Source organism: Dendrobates tinctorius, unplaced genomic scaffold, assembly GCF_039654945.1.
Source record: "Dendrobates tinctorius isolate UK_male_01 unplaced genomic scaffold, ASM3965494v1 ptg000062l, whole genome shotgun sequence".
NCBI classification, from domain to species: domain Eukaryota; kingdom Metazoa; phylum Chordata; class Amphibia; order Anura; family Dendrobatidae; genus Dendrobates; species Dendrobates tinctorius.
Genome location: NW_027361730.1, coordinates 18,632,534 through 18,656,879, shown reverse-complemented (window position 1 = coordinate 18,656,879; position 24,346 = coordinate 18,632,534). Strand labels below are relative to the sequence as shown.

The 24,346-nt window shown below is 42.6% G+C and overlaps 1 protein-coding gene across 2 annotated transcripts in view; it reads left to right on the top strand.

Annotated features, from left to right (window-relative positions):
- The window catches only part of SCAPER (S-phase cyclin A associated protein in the ER), a 404,857-nt gene that overhangs the window by 95,585 nt on the left and 284,926 nt on the right, over positions 1 to 24,346 (top strand). For both annotated transcript variants that reach the window (XM_073579348.1, XM_073579347.1), the window contains exons 7-8: positions 2,854 to 3,014; positions 4,697 to 4,962. In XM_073579348.1, the coding sequence (XP_073435449.1) occupies positions 2,854 to 3,014; positions 4,697 to 4,962 (427 nt within the window). The remainder of the gene's footprint in view (positions 1 to 2,853; positions 3,015 to 4,696; positions 4,963 to 24,346) is intronic.

Here is a 24,346-nt window from a genome sequence, read left to right as displayed (position 1 = left end):
TCAAGGGCCGATTTGCCACCCGAACTCAGGGGCCCTGTGTTTGACGGCATTGCCATTGAATCTTGGGTTCTAACCCAGGCAGGGTTTGGGAGCAAGGTGGTCGCTACAATGGTTAGTGCCCGGAAGCCTGCTTCAGCATGAATTTACCACCACACCTGGAAGGTGTTCTTTGCTTGGTGCCGAGGCCGAAGTGTTTCTCCGCTAAGATTCTCGATTCCCAACATCTTGGCCTTTCTCCAGTCTGGCCTAGACTTGGGCTTGGCCCCAAGTTCCCTCAGGAGACAAATATCGGCCTTATCCGTACTGTTGCAGCGCAGAATTGCTACCAATTTGCAGTTGGAGACTTTCATCCAGGGAGTCTCCCATTTGGTACCTCCCTATAAGGTGCCTATGGATGCCTGGGACATTAACCTGGTCCTAAGTGTTCTGCAGGAAGCTCCATTTGAACCACTTCAGGATGTCTCTTTGAGGTACCTTTCCTGGAAAGTGGTGTTCCTAGTTGCCATCTCTTCTATCAGGCGGGTTTCAGAGCTGGCGGCCCTATCCTGCCGAGCTCCGTTCCTCACTTTCCATGAGGATAAGGTGGTGCTAAGACCAGCCCCTCCTTTTTTACCGAAGGTCGTGTCCTCTTTTCACATTATTGAAGATGTTGTTTTGCCTTCTTTTTGTCCAGCACCGGTGCACCGTGTGGAAAAGGCTCTTCACACGTTAGACCTGGTAAAAGCCCTCCAGAGGAACGTGTCGAGGACGGCGCCCTTTCGTCAGACAGACACGCTGTTCGTGCTCCCCGAAGGGCGCAGGAAGGGACTCGCTGCCTTAAAATCGACCATAGCCAGATGGATTCGTTTGACTATTCAGGAGTCCTACCACATTAGAGGCGCGCCGATTCCAGCAGGGATCAGAGCGCACTCTACTCGGGCAGTGGGCAACTCTTGGGCGCTTCGGCACCAAGCTTTGATGGGCACCAAGCTTTGACGGAACAGGTTTGCAAGGCAGCTTCCTGGTCCAGCCTGGACACATTTACCAAACATTATAATATCCACACTCAGGCCTCGGCGGATGCGAGCCTGGGTAGAAGGATTCTCTAAGCATCGGTGGCGCACCTTTAAACAAGAGGTGCATGTAGCTTTGATCGGTGAGTCAATTCTCCCACCCAGGGACTGCTTTAGGACGTCCCACAGTATCTGTGTCCCCCAATGAGGCGAAGGAGAAACATGGATTTTTGTGATAAACTCACCGTAAAATCCTTTTCTCCGAGACGCTCATTGGGGACACAGCACCCACCCTATTAGCCAGTTGGCTCTTGTTTTATTTAATTAATATGCATTTACTTATTTGATATAAGGGTGGTGGTTTTTTTGACATGTTGTACCTGTATTAAGGCTGATTTTGTTGTCCCCCTACTGCTTTGGCACCAAACTGAGTTCCGCCCGCAATGGGGGCGAGGGTGTATACAGCGGAGGAGGAGCTAACCTCTTTTTTTCCACTTAGTGTCAGCCTCGTAGCAGCAGAAGCATACACCCCACAGTATCTGTGTCCCCCAATGAGCGTCTGGGTGAAAATAATTTTACTGTGAGTTTATCACAAAAATCCATGTTTTTTTATTTTTTAATTTTTTTAGAACTCTCTCTAGTGCCATCTATTGGGGTAGCAATCCTATAAGTCATTCTCGAATTAACGAGCCTCCCCATGTGTGTTAATATAAAAGCCAAACCAGAAACTTAATTTGCAGAGACACATTCCGGGTGTTTATCTCTCATCAGCTCAAAGGAGGAGATCTGATTTGGCTAGGTGAGAGGCCTCTGAGAGAGTGTCTAAGGGAGAACTTTACTCCTTGTGGAGAGTACCAAGTTGACATTAGCAGTCATAGGCTGTGCAATGCTCCTTTGAAAATTTAAATATGCAAATTGCCTCTTCAGAGAGGAAGAGGACTTGAACTCTAGTGCTGCCTATGTTTTAGCATTCCTAAAGGTTAATGTCAACCTATTACCCTTTTTTTTAATGCTTTGCACTGGTGAGTGGCAAACACCCTGAAACACATCTTCAAATAAAATGTCTGGTGACAAGGGTCATTAAAGGGTCAATATTGACAATGAGGATTGCTGTTCCAATAGCTGGTACTAGCGTTCTAGTCCTCTTCCTCTTTGAAGAGGATATTTGCATGTGTTATTATAATGACATGTGGAACATCTTTGATTTGGACGTTTATACAGCCCAGTTGCCATGTAGATAGCTGTAATATCAGATTTGGCTGCGTTTACATGATGCGTTTTTTCTGGCAACTTTCTGAAAACGCTGTAAAATAATAGCAATTTTATTGCTTTTTCAGAAAATTGCTGCAAAAAAAAAGCACCCCTGCATTGCACATTGTGTGAGAACGGTCTTGGTTTGTAAGTTTGTGAATTTGGGTGCATAGTGAAGTAATGATTTTCTAACCATTAGGGTGTGTGCCCACGTTGCGTTTTTTTAAGCGTTTCCACAGCGTTTGTGCCGGCTTAGACGTGGCAGAAACTCTTAAAAGAAAGTTCAAATTAATTTGCATGCGTTTTTAAACGCTCAGGAACCGCTTAGCGGCTAAAAACGCAGCTTGCTCATTAATTTCCGCATTGCTGAGCGTTTTTAGCCTTCCCCAATGTTCCAAGAAAACGCGTGTCAAAAACGCGCATCTTTTGTGCAAAAACCGCGCAAGAAACGCACTGAAAAAAGACGCGCGTTTTCTGGGAAGGGGATCAGTTTCTTGAGCGTTTAAAAGCGCTAACGTGGGCACATAGCCTCACTGTTCTTGTCCTGTGCGTATAGTGCACACTGTGTACATTTCACAGCCTTTCTTTCTCATGCACTGTGTTTTTACAGAGGACCTACCCTCACTTTAACTCCCGGACGCTTGACTTCTACTGGTGTTAGTTGGGCCGATAAAGTGAAAGCAAGTCATGGATCTTCTCCAAGGAGTCCAGCCACAGAGACGGTCCATTCCTGCCCATCAGCTCCCAAGCCGAGGCCTCTGCAGGAGAATGGTGAGCGCTGGTCATTTGTCATTGCCGGTGGCGGCTGTGCTTCTAGATCATCAGTAGATGAAAAGTAGAATAGATGTACGCTTCTATGTATTTCTGTTGTATACAATGACTTTGAATATATTTACATCGTAGGTACCGTAGTGAATCTCCATTTGCTTTGTGTGTGGGTGGTGGGTTCCTGAATGTAGCGGTTATGTTTTGCGTTACTGTTTCCACCGGTGTTGCGCAGTTATTACCGAGCCACCTCCCTTTCTGCCTCTGAAACCTTCTGCTTTATCCTAGTCATAAATCTATCAGCGAGGATAAGGAAGTGAAGTGGACAGGTTCCAGCGGGGAACACTGGTCCTGTGTCTTTGTTTTCCTACGAAATTGCTTTATGAATAGAAATTACAAGATACTTCGCAAAGTTAATTTCAGCGAGATTTAGAAGACCCAAAAGCCCTTTATTGCTGCAGAACACTGCAAGACCTTAATAAGAATCTGTTTAGAAACCTCAAAGCCATTAAATATCCAAAAAGAAAGGCAGTTAACCCTTATTACAGTACGGAGGTTGGCGGAAACTGACAGTGTGCCTGTATGGTAAATGCATCTAGAACGACTGATCACTAATACTGATAAATTCGTTAAAGAAGACCTGTTGCCAGGTCAAAAGTGACTTTTTTTGCTTGTATTTTATGCTCTCTGCTCTCCTGTGTATTTTTTTTTTTTTGGTAAAGCTTTTGTTCTGTTCCAGAGATATGGGACATTTATTATGTAGTGCTAATATTTATGATATTTACCAAGTAGGTGTGGCTCACAGGGTAATACTGCAAAACACCCTAGAGACACGCCCTCAGAGAATTTTGTAAGCCACACTCTTTTGTTAAAGATTTAAAAAAAACAAGAAACAGAATACTCATGGAAGTAAAATAAAAGCAAGAGCTGGCCACTTTTGACCCAGTGACAGATCGTCTATAAAGGGGTATTCCCATTTCCTAGATTTTGTCGTAGGTGTAATAATATTAGCAAATAGGTTTATTGTACTACATGCATAGATATTTCTACTTGTGTGCAGCGTTTCTATTAGTTGTTGACATCATTTAGAGCACTATGGGCGCATACTCTATACCCTGTCACATGTATACCTATGTTTATTGTACCTTTATAAGGTGACTCGGTACACACCCCCTTTATGTGCTGTTCTTTTGCATGCCTCTACACACTGACTACTCAGTAAAATCTTTTGGTACAAATATAGGGGCTGCGGTTACTGTACAGGAGGTAGGACACTTTGTATAGACTGAATAGGTGCAGTTATAGCAGCATACATGCATATGTAGCAGCTTTTACAATTTATGCTGGTCTGTGCAGAGAGGAGAGTGTGAACCGTGGTGGAAGGCCTTTCCAGAGTCATTATGACAAGCTTATAATAGATTCTTATTTTGTATCTTCCACTGGTATATATGTTCTCACATGTGTACTCTAACCTATGTTTGGTTTTCTGGACCAGAATCTCCTTTTATGTGTTTTTATGGTTTGGCTATCATGCTTTAATAAAAATTATTTTTAATGGCAATGCTTTTCTGTCGTTTTGGATATTTCTTGTTCTGAAGTGCCATTATTGGTAGGCTTGATATTTTGGATATACATTACCTTGGAAGTATTCAGCATTTTTTTTGTCTTTTATCTTGTCGTGGCTGCAGATCACATTGATGCTGAAGGATGGGAGACTGTGCATCGTGGCAGGCCTGTTCGTTCCAGATTCTCTGCTATGACTATCAAGTCTGATTCTCCATTGGTGACAGAGCCTAAGCTAAAAGATGACAGCGACAAGGAAAATAACTGCACTAAATCGCCAATTGAGGCTCCAGAAGAGACTGCAAAGTCCGAACTCCCTCCTGTACTTATTGAACCACCCCCTAAGGAATTGCTTTGTCCTTGTGAAATCCCACTGACGGAAATCACCCAGGTAAATTGTGTGCCTACATCCTTTGTGGTGGTTATTTCTGTAATCTTTGATGCCTCATTATAATGTAGTGGAACTGCTCTGTTTGGGTTTTGTGAATTGGAACGTTAACTGCATACACCACAATTTTTAAAAATTGTGTCTAAGGATTTAATCCCAGCTTGACATCCGCCACTTATGTACATTGCTTGTCAGGTGCGGGTGTATGGAGCAAGTTCAGGAGCTGAGCCCGAACCATACCCTGCAGATGCTGGCTGAGTTGCTGTATACCTCTTAAATGCTGTTATCAATCTTTGACAGTGGAACCTAAGGCGCGTGTAGATCAAACGCTTATTGTCCCCTCTATGTGCGGTATTTTTGAAAAATATAAAAATTCCAATCACCCCCCCCCCCCAAGAATAGAAACATTATAAAAAAATACAGTATCCACATCCATAAAAGTCCACCCCATCAAAATATAAAATGATCTAAGAAATAATCAAAGTGACAGAATTGCTGTTTTTCAGTTTCCTCACGTCCCACATGAAATGCAATAAAAAGCAATCAAAACCTCTTATGGACCTTAAAATGTTACCAATAAAACTACAGCTTGATACCCAAAACAAGCCCTCACTTTTTTTTTCATTTACAAATTTCTGAATTTCTGCTTTTTCGGCAATATAGCAACAGACAGAAGCTATAACTCTTGTTCATGAGACTCTCATGCAGTTTCTGTGACACATAGGAGTGGGGTTAAGGACAAACTGGAGATGTGCAAAAGTGTTAGTTGAGAAGCCACAGCTGAATATATTGCAGTAGTCAAGGTGAGAGATGATGAGGGCATGAACAAACATTTTAGTAGATTCGGGGTTGAGAATGGAAGAATTCTGGATGTAAATCCTTCGGCATCTTTATTTCTTCTGTCTGTTGCCATATTGCCGAAAAAGCAGGAATGTAATTCACATGCAAACCCTGTCCCCGCTTTCGGATGTATTGAACATCAACAGGAAGCCAGAGTTGCGGCTGCTCTTGGACTTTCTCTTGATGTTTGATTTGTGTGAAGGTGGGGACAGTGATGCCAGCAGGTCTTTGGGTGCCAGGCTCATGTGTCATAGAAATTGCATGAGAGTCCCGGGTACGAAAGTCCCAGGAATGTGAATACCGGCACCGCTGAAAGGGAGCCAGCACGGGAGGTGAGTATAAGTGTTTTTATTTTAACGGGGCCAAACATGAGGAATGAGAAGGGGTTGGCCTACTAGTTGACAACCTCTTTAAGTGCTCTGGACATGACAGAGCACTTCCTGAGCCTTTGTTTCCCCACCCACACAGTCTCTTTAGTTTGATTGAGATAGCTCACTGTGTGTTTGCAGGCGCCAGGTAGGGAGATCTGACAATGAGCTATCAAGCTAGAAAGGCTGGTTCTGGGTGAGGAAGCAACCTCTGCAGATGCAGATTTTATTGGGAATGCAGCAACATATATATGATAAGATAAAGGTGGCCATGGCCAAGGTGGCCATTTCAAGGACCTGGATATCCATATATGTGGCTTATCTTACAGATTGTCTTTAAAGAATGCTCCTCAGAAATAAGTGTCAGATGCTGTTTTATAAAGAATTGATACTTTTACCCTTCAGCATCCTCTATTCCGTGTACCATTGTTTAATGTATACTGGGTAAAAGCACTATAGAGATGTTTTATTTCTTATTTTCTACATTCATGAGAATAATAACTTTCAGCTCAGTGGATATTAGAGGGTTAAGGATGTTCCTGTCATTAGATGAGTGTGCTGCTGTGGTGGTCCATGGATTAATTACTAAGAATGCAGTTACTTTGGCCCAGTGTTGAGCCAAGCTTGTCATTTGCTCCACACAATGAAGCTCGCACTAGTCCGTGGCTGGAATGTCTGGGCCTGGCAAACACAACATATTTGTGCAGAAGAGCTCCCAGCTGGAGGACAACAGCAGTGGAAATTTCGGGTATGAATGATGGACTATCAGTGCTCGGCCAAATTTTTTTTTAATTTGGCAGCAAATTGCTAAAGAATAAACTGATCGGGAACAAGCAATGAATTTTCCTGTAGCCGGCTGACATAGATTAAAGGGATACAGCATACATTGTGTGGCAGTAACCTAGTAATACATACAAGCATGGTGATACAGAGGGATATACAGGAGACTGAATTGTGACCCAGATCAGTGGTATAACAGGCATACTGCAAGTTTAAAGTTCATGTGATGCTCTTCATGTCAGTAGTGTAAAAATATCTACTAAAAATGTCACTGATGCCCATCGCATCTAGCCAAGGTTTTCGCCTCTATTTCATGACAGCGTTGAAATTGGGACATAATTTGATTGCCTGCTGCAAACATCACTGACCCCTATTCTTGGAGCAGTAGTAGGTGTGAAGACCAAGTTTTCTCGTAGATGACAGAGCTAATGATATGTCATCACAATAGAACAGTACCTAGATTTTAAAGGGAATCTGTCACCACATTTGACCTATCTATGCTATTAATATGGGCATACAGGCTATAGAATGCTGATAAAAGTCCTACCGTGGGTCTCATATCAGCTGTGTTGTTGCTGAGAAATCATCCTTTATCACTTTATATAAATGACCTCTTCCAGGCTCAGGGGTGGATGGTGCCTGGAATATAACTGCTGTTTTCAGCATGCTATAACCTGTATGCCCATATTAATAGATTAGATAGGCCAAACATGGTGACAGATCCCCTGTAACCCTTTTTTTGTTAGGGGTCACTTATTCGACCACAGCATTTAGTTTGTGATGTTAGTACAGTCTGATGTGAATGTGAGTTAAATGGGTTGCCCAACTGGTTAAAATATTTAGGAAAACGTTTAGTGTTTGCTAAAGCTACAGTTCCCAGCAGCACCTTTCTTTTCATCAGTATTGCAAACCCCTCTCCGGTGTGCTCCTGACTAGCCCCACAAATCTAAGTGTGACATTCAGGCTATGTGCTCACGTTAACGTTTTTAAACGCTCAGGAAACTGATCCCCTTCCCAGAAAACGCGCGTCTTTTTTCCACGCGATTCTTGCGCGTTTTGTGCAAAAAAGCTGCGCGTTTTTGACGCGTTTTTTGACACGCGTTTTCTGGGAACATTGGGGAAGGCTAAAAACGCTCAGCAATGCGAAAATTAATGAGCATGCTGCGTTTTTAGCCGCTAAGCGATTCCTGAGCGGTTAAAAACGCATGCATTGGCACAAGAAGCCAAAAAAGCATGCAAATTAATTTAAAGCATCTTTTAAGCGTTTCTGCAGCGTCTGATCCGGCACAAACGCTTAAAAAAACGCAACGTGGGCACACAGCCTAACTGTATCCTTCTGTGCACTGTGCTCCTGTACAACACCCTGACTGATTACCGTATATTTTCTGCAATCTACCTCAGTGTAGCTGCACTTTGGTTTTACATCATTAGCTGTTTATAGCTGAGCTCCTCTCTCTTTTATAACAGCACTGCAGAGCTATGTATCTTCTGCTAACACATGAGTTTTGTGAAACTGCAAATCTTGGTTTGTTGATGCATATCACAAAAGATAATTCTTTGCAATGTGCATCAATTGAGCATCATTTGCAGTTTCATATCACTGGTCTCGGCAGCAAGCAACAAACAAAGCTCAGCTAATATAAGCCACTGTACATAGCCCCATCCTGCAGTATATCCTCTCAGCCCCACCATATAAAGCCCAATCTTGCAGTGCATTGCTCTTTTCAGCCCACTTCTGCAGTTTCTTTCCTAACAGCCCAATTTATAGAGCTCCGCTCCTGGAGCATGTCCTCTCGGACCCTCTATACAGAGCACCATCTTGAAGTACATCGCTCATTTCTGCCCCATGTACTCCTTCTCTTCTATTATCCCTCTACATACAGTAGAACCCCATCCTGCAGTATATCATCTCTGTCATCTGTACAGAGCCCCATCCTGCCGCACATTGCTTCTTTCAGTCCCCTCCTGCAGTATATCTCTTCTCTCAGCCCTGTATGCAGAGCCACATTTTGCAGTTTATCCTCTCACCCACTCTATACAGAGCCCTACTTGCAGTACTTCACTATTTACTTAGCAGTACATCACTTTTTAGTTAGCAGCACACCATTGCTTCCTGAAATGAACTCTTGCGCTATAATGAAGGAGGCTCTGCCCCTTTCAATGAAATCATGCCTCACAGGACACGCTCCATTCTAGACCCAGCACAGTTATACTGGCAGGATGCCAGCTGAGACAGCCTGCAATGCACATGATAGACCAACCATGAGCCGATGCAACTGGAGGGTAAATGGATCCTGGAAGGTCATCTTTAGGTTGGGGACATGAATAGGGCAGACTTAAAAATGGGTTATATTGTCACACGTGAATAAATATGTGTACGTTATTATAAAACCACATTGTGGCTTTTGGAATAACCTTTTAAGGCTGTGTCCCCACGATGAGTATTTGGAGCGTTTTTGATGTTGCATATTTTCTGAGGCATTTCTACATCAATTATGCACATTAGGTTACTTGTGTTATGTTTCATTATATTTTTCGTCTTTGATGCTGCAGTATTTTGTCTTTTTGAATTGTCATGCTTTAACAAACATTAAAGATTCCAAAAATTCGATGCACCAGAGAGTATATAGGGATAAAAGGTAGCTTTTATTCCATCCCTAATATCACATAGCCAGGATGCAAAAATGGGATAGACGATGCAACATTTTGGCCATAAAATTATTTCTGGCATGAAACAAGTCCTATTATGGCCAAAACGTTGCATCGTCTACCTCAGTTTTGATGACAAATTGACAAAATTGATGACAAATTATAGAGACGGATAATACGAATAACCAAAGGGTCCAGAATAACTTTCTAAGAGATTAGAGGTGAAGTCCCAGCTACATCAGTGTCAAATTGCACCATCTCTTGATGCCTTGGCCAAAGTGGGCTTCATGGAAGACGACTGAGGAGGAAACCACTGTTGAAATCAAATTAGAAAAAATGTGAGATTAAAATTTGCCAAAAAGCTTTAATGATTTTGGGAGAATGTCCTTTGGATAGATGAAACAAAACTAGAGCTTTTTGACAAGTCATATCAGCTCTTTGCTCACAGACACAAAAATAAAGCATACAAAGAAAAGAACATTGTTCCTACTGTGAAAGGAGGAGTCTTGGTTATGCTTTGGGGCTGCTTTGCTGCATCTGCCACAGGGTGTCTAGAATCTGTAAAGAGTACAATGAAATCTCAAGACTATTAAGGCATCCTCTTGGAGCGAAATGTGCTGCTCAATGTCAGGAAGCTTCGTCTGTGTCGCCGATCATTGGTCCTCCACTAGGATAATGATCCAAAGGACACAGCTAAAATCATCCAAGAATGGCTAAGACCAACGTATTGGACTATTCTGAAGGGGCCTTCTATCAGCCCAGATCTGAAGCCTATTGAACATCTGTGGAAGAAACTGAAGCCTGCATGGTTCCATGATTAAGACCATAGTTCCATGATTATGACCGTAATGTCGAAACACGTCGGTTGGTAGCTCTCTGGGATCCACATGTTATCTACATTGTCTGCTTTTATGAATTTTTTCCATAAAAGACGGAGTTTTATTCTTTCCACGCTGGAGTACTTCTTTTTCTTCATTTTCTGGAACTTGGGTGGCTCCATGCGTGGAACTCATTCTTGGGAAGAGGCTGAAAACGGTGAGCTGAATTTTCCTGTTCCCCATCCCTTTTCTTTACACTTCAAACCTGAGACAGCGGGAGCAGTTTGCTTACAAGGAGTGGGACAAAATACCCAAGGATGGGTGCAGAAGTCTCATTGAGAGTAACAGAAATAGTTTGTTTGCAGCGATTGACTCAAGAGGCTGTACAACAAAATATTAAAGGGAATCTGTCACCCCATTTTTCAAGTATCAGGAGCCGGCATCACCATCAGGGGTTTATCTACAGCATTCTGGACTGGACTGGACCGCAACACCCATCGGACCAAGACCGGACCGCCCCCGCCCCCCCGGTGAGTATAATCTAACCCATTTTTCTTATCTTTCAGGTTACATCAGATTACCCTGATGGCGGTGCCGGCACCTGATACTTGAAAAATGGGGTGGCAGCGCTTTTTTTTTTTTTTTTTTTTTTTATATAAACTGTGTTCCAAATTATTATGCAAAAAGAGTTTAGGAGTGATAAGGTTAGAATTTTTTTGTTTGTCATTTAAACTCATTGATGGTGATGTGTGTCAGGGCTCTTTATATCACTGAAAGCAATTGCAGATACCTGTGCAAATTAGTTTGGCAGGTGTGTCCAAATAAAGGCAAGACTACTTAAGAAGGCTGTTCCACATTATTAAGCAGCCTACATTTTTTGCCAAAATGGGAAAGAAAAAGGATGTGTCGGCTGCTGAGAAGCAACAAATTGTGGAGTATTTAGGTCAAGGCATGACTACAATCAACATTGCCAAGACACTTCATCGTGATCATCGCACAATCAAGAAGTATGTAGCTGATTCCCAGCACACACGTGTGCGTGCTGATAAGGAAAAATTGAGGACTCTTTCCAACAGGCAATTGCGTCAGGTTAAAAGAGCAGCTGCAAAAATGCCTTGTCATAGCAGCAGACTAGTTTTTGAAGCTGCTGGTGCCTCCAACGTCCCCCGAATAACAAGATGCAGGGTCCTTCAGAGGTTTGCAGCTGTGCGTAAGCCATCCTGTCGACCACCTCTATCCACTGCACACAAGCAGAAACGGCTCCAGTGGGCCAAACGATACATGAAGACTGACTTCCAAACTGTTTTGTTCACCGATGAGTGCCGTGCAACGCTCGATGGTCCAGATGGATGGAGTGGAGGATGGCTGGTTGATGGACACCCCATGAAAACATGGCTAAGGCGCCAACAAGGAGGAGGTGGAGTAATGTTTTGGGCTGGAATCATGGGGAGAGAGATTGTCGGCCCCTTTAGGATCCCTGAAGGGGTAAAGATGAACTCCATAATCTATGTGGTGTTTCTAAAACAGCACTTCCTGCCATGGTTCAAGAGGAAGAACCGTGCTTTCCGCAGCAAAATCATTTTCATGCATGATAATACACCGTCTCATGCTGCAAATAACACATCTGCATCTCTGGCGGCTATGGGCATAAAAGAGGACAAACTTATGGTGTGGCCACCATCTTCCCCTGACCTCAACCCCATTGAGAACCTCTGGAGCATCATCAAACGGAGTGTCTATGATGGCGGGAGGCAGTTCACATCTAGGCAACAGCTCTGGGAGGGTATTCTGTCCACATGCAAAGCAATTGAAGCACAAACCATCCAAAAACTGACAAATTCAATGGACGAGAGAGTTCAGAAGCTTCTTTCCAACAAGGGGTCCTATGTGCAAATGTAACATCACCTAGAATATAGTTTTGACTTGAAAACTGTTTGATTTCATTTTGTAATAAGCTGATAATGCTTATAATTTCACAATTGACCATTTTTTTGTTCAAAATAAAAATAAAAAGATTGAAAACTCTGCTGTGCATAATAATTTGGAACATGCATTTTGAGTGTTTCTTATTTTTAAAAATATACTGTTCTCATAGGCAGTTTGTTCAAAAACATTGCAATTATACTAGAATATTAGATGACTGGAAAATAACAATGACTGCAATTCATATAGGTAATTTAGAGAAAATATGAGGAAATATTTTTTGCATAATAATTTGGAACACAGTGTATATACAGTACCAAAAAGTACTGACCAAAAGTTTGGACACACCTTTCCATTCAAAGAGTTTTCTTTATTTTCATGACTATGAAAATTGTAGATTCACTCTGAAGGCATCAAAACTATGAATTAACACATGTGGAATTGTATAATTAACAAAAAAGTGTGAAACAACTGAAAAATGTCTTATATTCTAGGTTCTTCAAAGTAGCCACCTTTTGCTTTGATTACTGCTTTGCACACTCTTGGCATTCTCTTGATGAGCTTCAAGGGGTAGTCACCGGAAATGGTTTTCACTTCACTGGTGTGCCCTGTCAGGTTTAATAAGTGGGATTTCTTGACTTATAAATGGGGTTGGGACCATCAGTTGTGTTGTGCAGAAGTCTGGTGGATACACAGCTGATAGTCCTACAGAATAGACTGTTAGAATTTGTATTATGGCTAGAAAAAAGCAGCTAAGCAAAGAAAAACGAGTGGCCATCATTACTTTAAGAAATGAAAGTCAGTCAGTCTGAAAAATTGGGAAAACTTTGAAAGTGTCCCCAAGTGCATTTGCAAAAACCATCAAGCGCTACAAAGAAACTGGCTCACATGAGGACCGCCCCAGGAAAGGAAGACCAAGAGTCACCTCTGCTGCAGAGGATAAGTTCATCCGAGTCACCAGCCTCAGAAATCGCAGGTTAACAGCAGCTCAGATTAGAGACCAGGTCAATGCCACACAGAGTTCTAGCAGCAGACACATCTCTACAACAACTGTTAAGAGGAGACTTTGTGCAGCAGGCCTTCATGGTAAAATAACTGCTAGGAAACCACTGCTAAGGACAGGCAACAAGCAGAAGAGACTTGTTTGGGCTAAAGAACACAAGGAATGGACATTAGACCAGTGGAAATCTGTGCTTTGGTCTGAGGAGTCCAAATTTGAGATCTTTGGTTCCAACGACAGTGTCTTTGTGAGACGCAGAAAAGGTGAACGGATGGACTCTCTACATGCCTGGTTCCCACCGTGAAGCATGGAGGGGGAGGTGTGATGGTGTGGGGGTGCTTTTCTGGTGACACTGTTGGGGATTTATTCAAAATTGAAGGCATACTGAACCAGCATGGCTACCACAGCATCTTGCAGCGGCATGCTATTCCATCCGGTTTGCGTTTAGTTGGACCATCTTTTATTTTTCAACAGGACAATGACCCCAAACACACCTCCAGGCTGTGTAAGGGCTATTTGACCAAGAAGGAGAGTGATAGGGTGCTAAGCCAGATGACCTGGCCTCCACAGTCACCAGACCTGAACCCAATCGAGATGGTTTGGGGTGAGCTGGACCGCAGAGTGAAGGCAAAAGGGCCAACAAGTGCTAAGCATCTCTGGGAACTCCTTCAAGACTGTTGGAAGACAATTTCCGGTGACTACCTCTTGAAGCTCATCAAGGGAATGCCAGGAGTGTGCAAAGCAGTAATCAAAGCAAAAGGTGGCTACTTTGAAGAACCTAGAATATAAGACATATTTTCAGTTGTTTCACACTTTTGTTAATTATATAATTCCACATGTGTTAATTCATAGTTTTGATGCCTTCAGAGTGAATCTACAATTAGTCATGAAAATAAAGAAAACTCTTTGAATGAGAAGGTGTGTCCAACACAGTTTATATATAATATAACTTCACCGCTGGAGTGGTGTGACTAATGTAAGTTTCCTTCCCCTGGTAATATACTCACCAGCCTTCTTCTACTGTCTTCTGCAGATTATGACCTATCGGATCTCTCCAGTGTTGGCTGTCACTACTCAATGTAAGTCTATGAGAACCAGAACGAGACCGTCATAGACTTACATTGAGAGCTGGTGACCATTATCGCTGACTTCCCCAAGCTGTGGGGACGAGATTGGGACCGGAGTGTCTGTGTTCTTACCTTATAATAATAATAATCTTTATTTTTATATAGCGCTAACCTATTCCGTAGCGCTTTACAGTTTGCACACATTATCATTATCACTGTCCCCAATGGGGCTCACAATCTAAATTCCCTATCATTATGTCTTTGGAATGTGGGAGGAAACCGGAGTTCCCGGAGGAAACCCACACAAACACGGGGAGAACATACAAACTCCTTGCAGATGTTGTCCTTGTTGGGATTTGAACCCAGGACTCCAGCGCTGCAAGGCTGCAGTGCTAACCACTGAGCCACCATGCACACATATAGTATGATTGCCGTTTGATGAGGCTGTCACAGTAGCTACAGGAAAACGATACTACTTGTCCTGTGCTCTGTCCATGGTACTGACATGGATGATTTTATAGCAGAGGAAATGACCTCAATTAATATAGATTGCTATTTTATAAAAATATTTTGTTGAAATTACAAATATCATTATGATATGACACATTACACACCAGCTATGAATGTGTGTCAACTATGTAGGGGTCCTAAGGGATAACATCTGTATGTGGAGAGCACAAAGTGGGCGTAGTGAGACTTATAGGCCATGCAATGCTCCCCTGGTAATTTTAAGTATTTAGCCTCCTTGGAGAGAAATAGAACAGAAAATTAGTAATGAGCGAGTATACTCGTTGCTCGGGTGTCCTCCGAGTATTTTGGCGTGCTCGGAGATTTAGTTTTCGTCGTCTCAGCTGTATGATTTGCGACTGCTTAGACAAGCTTATTGCCTGTTTGTTAGGGAATTCCCACATGTATTCAGCCTGTCTACAAGTCGCAAATCATGCAACTGAGAAGGCGAAAACTAAATCTCCGAGCACGCCAAAATACTCGGAGGACACCCGAGCAACGAGTATACTCCTCACTACAGAAAAACTAGTGTCACCTATTAGAAATAGCAATCCGAATAGTCAATATCGATTCTTTAAAGACCTTTGCCACATGACTTAGGATAAGAAGCCAGAGCAGAAACTCCATTTGCAGACGTTCTTTGGGATACTCGTCCATTATCAGTCTCTGACTGGGGGTCTAAGGGTACATATAACGATGTCCCAACGATCCCACCAACGATCCGACATGGATGGGATCGCTGGGACATTGTTAGCTGATCGCTGGTGAGCTGTCACATAGACAGCCCCTCCAGCGATCAGGATCAGCGAGCAGATAGCAGTGCTACTCCGGTCTGACAGACTGGAGTAGCAGATAGAGCTACTCCGGTCTGTGCGCCGCTCTGCCTCCACCTCCCGCCCTGCCTGCTGTGCACGCTGGTATCTAGGCTAAACATCGGGTTTCTAAGGGCCCCGCGTCCCTTAGAAACCCGATGTTTACGTTGGTAACCAGTGTGCAGTGTCGCTCATCGCTGGCTCCCGCTGCCACACGCAGCGATGCGCGCTGTCCAGCGGGAGACCAGCGATGAAAAAACGGGCCAGGACGATCCAGCACGATCAGCGATACCCCGCGGGGGGGCCGATCGCTGCTGGATGTCACACACAGCGATCTCGCTGGAGAGATTGCTGATGTGTCACAAAATCAGCGATCTCGCCAGCAAGTTCGCTGTGTGTAACGGGCCCTTAAGGGATACATTTTCTTCTTGAAGAGGAAGACCACATTGGCTTATGGAGACTTGCAGGCCATGTCATTCTCCCCTTGGGAATTTAAATGTGTACATAAAATTCTTAGAAGGAAAAAGGACAAGAACTCTAGCACCACCCATGCAGAAACTCCAATTACGCACAAGCCCTGGATGAAGCTAATGAATGCTACTACATGTTTCAGGTTTTGATTAGGTTCATTGATGGTATTTTTGAAGTCAACACCAGAAGTGGTTTAAAAAAAAATGAAAGAAATAATATAGCGTCTCTTTTTCTAGTCTTAGTATGTTGTACATGTGCTGTCTGTTTTTTTAGCACACGGGCACTTGATATAAGACAGGGTTCCCCAACTCCAGTCCTCAAGATCCACCAGCAGGTCAGGTTTTCAGGATTTCCTTAGTATTTCCCAGGGGATATTTGCATCGCCTGCCCAGGCAATAATTCCATCACCTGTGCAGTACTAAGGAGTTCCTAAAAACATGATCTGTTGGTTGCCCTTGAAGATTGAAGGATGTCCTATGGCATTATTCACGTGACTGGTTTTTCTAAAAAATTCCACAATTCAATTTAATGGAGCACTGAAAAAACTAACAGCACAGGTTGGCATCTGTGGACTGTCAGTATTAACAGTTTCCTATGAGAAGATTGGGAAGCCCCAATTTGATTTTTTTCTTGTCTTAAGAAAACACATAAAACACACAGATGACAATTCAGACACATGAAAAATGGAGCATAATATGGATGAAAACAATATATATATTTTAGGCAGGAGAAAACAGACAAAAAAGTGTGAATAGGACTTTAGGCTGCATTGACACATTCCAATGGTTGTATCTGGTATTTACATTAAAGTGAATACAGCTGATCTGCAATACCACACACAGCCTGTCAACAGGTGTGGCGCTATTCCTGCCAAAAAAGTAGCCATATTTGTCTAAACTTATCGTCTAAAAAAAATTAAAAATTACTAAATAAACCACTCCTGTGTTTTTGTTTTTTTTTTTGTTTTCTTTAATTCAGCACTGAAGTGGTATCACTAATGTCTGTACTATATGTGTAGTAAAATATTTACCGGTGGCCATCTTCTGCTGATCCCTACACTGCTCCGGTCCTTTTCTGCACCACATGACCGGAGTTGGGACTGGCCGGATCGCTCTAGTGTATTCTCAGTGGACCGGAAGTCACTTCTCAATGTGAGTCAACAAGAGCCAGAACGAGGCTGTCATAGACCAAATTGAGAGCTAGTAACCGTTAGCCTGTGAGTCATAGACGTGATGACAAGATGGCGGAGAGAGATTGGCGTGGAACAGACATTAGTGATACCACTGCAGTAATGAAAGAAAAAAAAATACACTGCTATAGTACTTACACCGTGTGCAGAATTATTAGGCAAGTTGTATTTGAGAGGATTCTTTTTATTATTGAATAACAACTATGTTCTCAATCAACCCAAAAGACTCATAAATATCAAAGCTTAATATTTTTGGAAGTTGGAGTGGTTTTTTTTTTAGATTTGGCTATCTTAGGAGGATATCTGTTTGTGCAGGTAACTATTACAGTGCAGAATTATTAGGCAACTTAATAAAAACCAAATATATACCCATCTCACTTGTTTATTTTCACCAGGTAAACCAATAGAGCAACACAAAATTTAGAAATAAACATTTCTGACATTCAAAAACAAAACAAAAAAAATCAGTGACCAATATAGCCACCTTTCTTTACGATGACACTCAAAAGCCTTCCATCCATAGATTATGTCAGTTGCTTGATCTGTTTACGATCAACATTGCGTGCTGCAGCCACCACAATCTCCCAGACACTGTTCGGAGAGGTGTAATGTTTTCACTCCCTGTAGATCTCACATTTTATGAGGTACCACAGGTTCTCTATGGGGTTAGATCAGGTGAACAAGGAGGCCATGTCATTATTTTTTCTTCCTTTAGACCTTTACTGGCCAGCCACGCTGTGGAGTATTTGGATGCATGTGATGGAGCATTGTCCTGAATGAAAATCATGTTTTTCTTGAACGATACCGACTTCTTCCTGTACCACTGCTTGAAGAAGGTGTCTTCCAGAAACTGCCAGTAGGTCTGGGAGTTGAGCTTCACTCCATCCTCAACCTGAAAAGGTCCTACAAGTTCATCTTTGATGATACCAGCCCATACCAGTACCCTACCTCCACCTTGCTGGCGTCTGAGTCGGAGTGGAGCTCTCTGCCCTTTACTGATCCAGCCTCGGGCCCGTCCATCTGGCCAATCGAGTCACTCTCATTTCATCAGTCCATGAAACCTTAGAAAAATCAGTCTTAAGATATTTCTTGGCCCAGTCTTGACGCTTTATCTTATGTTTCTTGTTCAAAGGTGGTCGTTTTCCAGCCTTCCTTACCTTGGCCATGTCCCTGAGTTATGGCACATCTTGTGCTTTTTGATACTCCAGTAACGTTGCAGCTCTGAAATATGGCAAAACTGGTGGCAAATGGCATCTTGGCAGCTTCACGCTTGATTTTCCTCAATTCATGGGCAGTTATTTTGCGCCTTTTTTTATCAACACGCTTCTTGCGACCCTGTTGGATATTTGCCATGAAATGCTTGATTGTTCGGTGATCACGCTTCAAAAGTTTGGCAATTTCAAGACTGCTGCATCCCTCTGCAAGACATCTCACAATTTTTGATTTTTCAGAGTCCGTCAAATCTTTCTTCTGACCCATTTTGCCAAAGTAAAGGAAGTTGCCTAATAATTAAGACCACCTTATATAGGGTGTTGATGTCATTAGACCACACCCCTCCTCATTACAGAGATGCAAATCACCTGATTTACATAATTGGCAGTAGGCTTTCAAGCCTATACAGCTTGGAGTAGGACAACATGTATAAAAAGGATGATGTGATCAAAATACTCATTTGCCTAATAATTCTGCACCCAGTGTAAAGGGGTGTTTCAGTCTTAGTGCCCCGTCACACATAGCGACGCACCAGCGATCCCGACAACGATTTGACCTTGTCAGGATCGCTGATGTGTCGCTACATGATCGCTGGTGAGCTGCCAAACAGGCAGCTTCACCAGCGATCAGCACCAGCGACACGTGGGTAACAAGCGACGCACGTCGCTTAGTTACCCGCTGTGTATGTTAGAAACCAGCGCGCTGGTGCAGGGAGCTGGTAACCAAGGTACACATCTGGTTTCTAAGCACCACGCGGCGCTTAGAAACCCAATATTTACCTTGGTTACCAGCTCGCTGATCGCTGGTCTCCCACCTGCCACATGCAGCGATGCGTGCTGGCCAGCGAGACCAGCGATCAAAAAAATGTCCAGGCCATTCGAGTACGATCAGCGATACCCGGCAGGGGGGCCGGTCGCTGATAAGTGTCACAGCGATCTCGCTAGCGAGATCGCTGTGTGTGACAGGGGCTTTAAACTACAAGCTTGCAGTCACTCTGTGAACAGGTCTGGCACAGGAGACGAGTATAGGAGATTTTATTTTCAAAGGGGCAATCAGGTCAAGAAGTAGTCATACTAGTAGTGAACGACCCCTTTAAAAAAAAAAAAAAAATCTTGATGGCAAACCAATGGCATGGATTATTCTCTGATATGCTATCAGTGTTGTTTATGTACAGTCATGGCTGAAAGTGTTGGCAATATTGATATTGTTCAAGAAAATTATTGAAATTACACGATATGTTATACATGTCTGTATCCTTTGTGTGTATTGGACCAACACCAAAAAAAGGCAAATTAGACATAATTTCACACAAACCTGCAAAACTGGCCTCAACAAAATTGTGTGTAGACAGTCAGGTAGGCAGCTTCAAAGGGAGCGCCAGGCTGGCGGTGGGAGTAGATACAATGAGGATGGTCAGCTGCAGCTCCGGCTGGTACCTCAAGAGAGGATCAGACAGGATAAAAGTAAAAATAGACCGGTCATATGGAGCGCAAGTGACGCAGTTCAGCTGGTATTAGGAAGACTGAGCCATTCCGTTGAAACGCGTTGTGGAAACTAACAGATTAAGACTTTTAATACCAGCTGAACTGCGTCACTTGCGCTCCATATGACCGGTCTATTTTACTTTTATCTCGACAAAATTGTTGGCACCCTCAATTTAATACTTGGTTGCACACCCTTTGTAATAAATAACTGCAATCAATTGCTTCCTATAACCATCAACAAGCTTCTTTCATCTCTCAACTGGAATTTTTGACCACTCTTGCAAACTGCTCCAGGTCTTTCATATTTGAAGGGTGACTTCTCCCAACAGCAGTTTTAAGATCTCTCCACAGGTGATTGATCAGTCGGATTTAGATCCGTACCCATTGCTGGCCACTTCGGGACTCTCCAGCATTTAGTTTCCATCCTTTTCTGGGTGCTTCTTGAAGTATATTTGGGGTCATTGTCCTAATGGTAGACCCATGATCTAGGACGCAAACCCAGCTTTCTGACACTGGGCACTACACTGCAGCCCAAAATCCTTTGGTAATCTCAGATTTCATTGTGCTTTGCACACAGTCAAGGCACCCAGTGCCAGAGGCATCAAAATATCTTTGAACATCCACCATTTTTGACTGTAGGTATTGTGTTCTTTTCTTTGTCGGCCTCATTCTGTTTTCGGTAAAGAATAGAATGATGTGCTTTACCAAACCGCTCTGCCTTGGTCTCCTGTGTCACAAGACACTTTCCCAGAAGGATTTTGACTTCCTCACGTACATTTTGGCAAACTGAATTCTAGGTTTTTTGTGTCTCTCTGTCTCCTGCCATAGCTTTTCATTACGTTCAATTGTTGACGGATACTTCCTGCTGACACTGATGCATCCTGTGCCTGCAGGACTGCTTGATTTGCTTGGGAACTTGATTGGGGCTGCTTATCCACCATCCGGACTATCCTGAGTTGTAACCTTTTATCAATTTTTCTTTGCCGTCCACATCCATGGAGATTAGCAATAGTGCCATGGGTCGTAAACCTCTTGATTATGTTGCACACTGTGGACAAAAGAACATCAAGATCTCTGGAGATGGACCTGTAACCTTGAGATTGTTGATATTTTTCAACAATTTTGGTTCTCATTTCCTCAGACAGTTCTCTTCTCCTGTTTCTGTTCTTCATGCTTGGTGTGGCATACACAGACAAAATGCAAGGATTGAGTCAACTTCTCCCCTTTTTATCTGGTTTCAGGTGAGCATTTCATATTGCCCACACCTGTTACTTGCCACAGGTGTGTTTGAACGAGCATCATATGCTTGAAACAAAGTTGTATGCAAACAATTTTGGAAAGGTGCCAACAATTCTGTCTGGCCCATTTTTGGGGTTTTGTGTAAAATTGTGTCCAATTTGCCTTTTTTCACATCTTTTTTGTGTTCCAAATACACACAAAGGAAATAAATATGTGTATAACAAAACATGTATAATGCAGTAATTTTTTGGGGACATTCTTCATTTTCTGGAACAATTTCAAGGGTGCCAACACTCTCGGCCATGACTGTATGTTATATACAGTAAACATTCTACATTAGCAAACTACTTATGAACAGCTAAACCATTTTTATTGCCTGTTACGCATGTGAAAATGGCTGTGTGTACATACCAATAAGTAGGACTGAAGAATGAGGATTGATGCTTATATTTGCTGCTCGTGTAGGATTGAGAGCTAATGTATAATAAGTCCATTCTAGGTGCATGGATGATCCTCTGGGGAGCACGTCAAAGATTATCGTGACTCATAGAAGTGTCCAAGCTCTCTGACAGCCTGCCCTCTGGGATTTGCTCTCTATAGGCTGCTTGTATAAATATTTCTTATCTGCTTACAAATCTTTTTTCTTTAGTCTGTTTTGATGTTGAAATTGATAGACTATTTTTCCGCAATTTTCAAGATTTTTTTTTGCCAACGTTTTGATCTTGTTATCTCCATGTTCGCTGTTCATTGAGTTACAAACGTTGCGCTTCCTAGCACACAGACCGGTAGATAATTTATTTTCTCCAGACTAAACACTTGTATTGTGCCCCCGCTCTGGTTTCCATCACTGGGGAGAGACCTATTTTATCTTATCTTACTGTTTACATGTTTATGCTCTTGTATATTCAGAATAAAGTGTCTTGCCAAGACTCTCAGCACAGGGAAAAAAAACGATCTAAATGCTGGTTTAAGGAATGAATCTTCGTAGACAAGGGCAAAATTGTTGCCGGTCTTTCCTTTTGATGGTTTGTCAGAGATTTGCTTGCGCTGCTGGTGAGTTATGATGCATTTAATAGCGATGGTAAATAGTGAGACGGAGATGAATCTGGGGTGTCTTGCCAACTGAGAAAGAATGGTATACTAGGCTCTGAAAGGCTGCTGGCCTTTTCAGGCACGTTAGGAAGTGATGACAGATCGCCCGGACAGGTCTCATTACTCAGCACTAAGAGCTGGTGACTCGTTTGTATCAACATCCAAACAACTCCATATAATAGGTATTGATCTGTCAGAGAACTGGCAGTGATGCGATCTTCCCGAGAAGGATGCTCCCTCCACCCCCGTCATTAGTAAGGCCAGTAACATTAATAACTATAATGGTGAATAATCCCCTCTGATTTTCTTATTTGTTTGTATCAGCAAGACTGGAGTCGAGCAAACGTGTCCATTTAGAAAGACAACATCTGTTTCTTCTAGGCAGACCGCTATAATATTTTATCTGCCAGGCAGTCACCTAGCATATGCTATTTTGTCCTTTTTAAAGGGACTGTATCGCCTATATTTTTCATTAACTAAAGCCTGTTTTTATTTTCTGATAACTAAAATATATTCTATTCATGCCCTATTACCTGTACTGGGAGGTGAGCTTGGGCCATAAACTATTGCACATGGTTTGATCCTTTATCTTTAATTAGGTGTTGCGTTTCATCTCCATCCTGCCTATGGTGATGACGACGATGATGACGACACCATGTCCACTGTGAAGCACAGTAGTCTTTTTTTTTTTTTTTTTTTTTTAATCCCACTCATAACTTGTGACATACATGTACATCACTTGCTAGTTGTAAGTGTATAGAAGAGGTTCAGGAGATGATCTGAGCCTACTCTATAGCAGGGAGGGGAGAACTGTCTTTTCTGCCAAGGGCCATTTGGATATTTATACCATCCTTTAAGTCTGTACAAAATTATCAACTTGAAAATTACTCTGTTACATTTGGTCAAATATTTAGTTAGCTCACCCCTAATGTGATGGCTGGAACTGCTTTTTGGTGCTGCTATGATGTTAGGTGGTATGGATGATACTTGTAACTTTTTCCTAGATTTGCGTCTGTCTGGAGTGCAGGTAACTCTTTGTAATAAGTTTGTAAAACACTCGCAGCAGTAAGTTGTACCCAACACAAATGTACAGGGCGGAAAACAGTATTTAGTCACCCACCAATTGTGCAAGTTCTCCCACTTAAAAAGATGAGACAGGCCTGTAATTGACATCATAAGTAGACCACAGCTATGAGAGTCAAAATGAGAAAACAAATCCAGAAAATCACCTTGTCTGATTTGGCAAGACTTATTTTTCAAATTATGGTGGAAACTAAGTATTTGGTCATTAACAAAAGTTCATCTCAATATTTTGTTATATATATCCTTTGTTGGCAATGACAGAGGGCAAACGTTTTCTGTAAGTCTTCACAAGGTTGGCACACACTGTTGGTGGTATGTTTTTCAATTCCTCCATGCAGATCTCCTCTAGAGCAGTGATGTTTTGGGCCAGTCACTGGGCAACACAGATTTTCAAATCCTTCCAAAGGTTTTCTATGGGGTTGAGATCAGGAGACTGGCTAGGCCACTCCAGGACCTTCATATGCTTCTTACGAAGCCACTCCTTCTTTGCCCTAGTGGTGTACTTGGGATCATTATGCTGAAAGAGCCATCCACGTTTCATTTCAGTGTCCTTGCTGATGGAAGGAGGTTTGCACTCAAAATCTCACGATACATGGCCCCATTCATTCTTTCACGTACACGGATAAGTCGTCCTGGTCTCTTTGCAGAGAAACTGCCCCAAAGCATGATGTTGCCTTCCCCATGCTTCACAGTAGGTATGGTGTTCTTTGGATGCAACTCTGCATTCTGTCTCCTCCAAACACGACGAGTTTTGTTTCTACCAAACAGTTCTACTTTGGTTTCTTTTCTTTTTTTTGAGACATCATTTTTATTGATTTTGTAATGAAGTTGCATATTACAAGTTATAAACGTT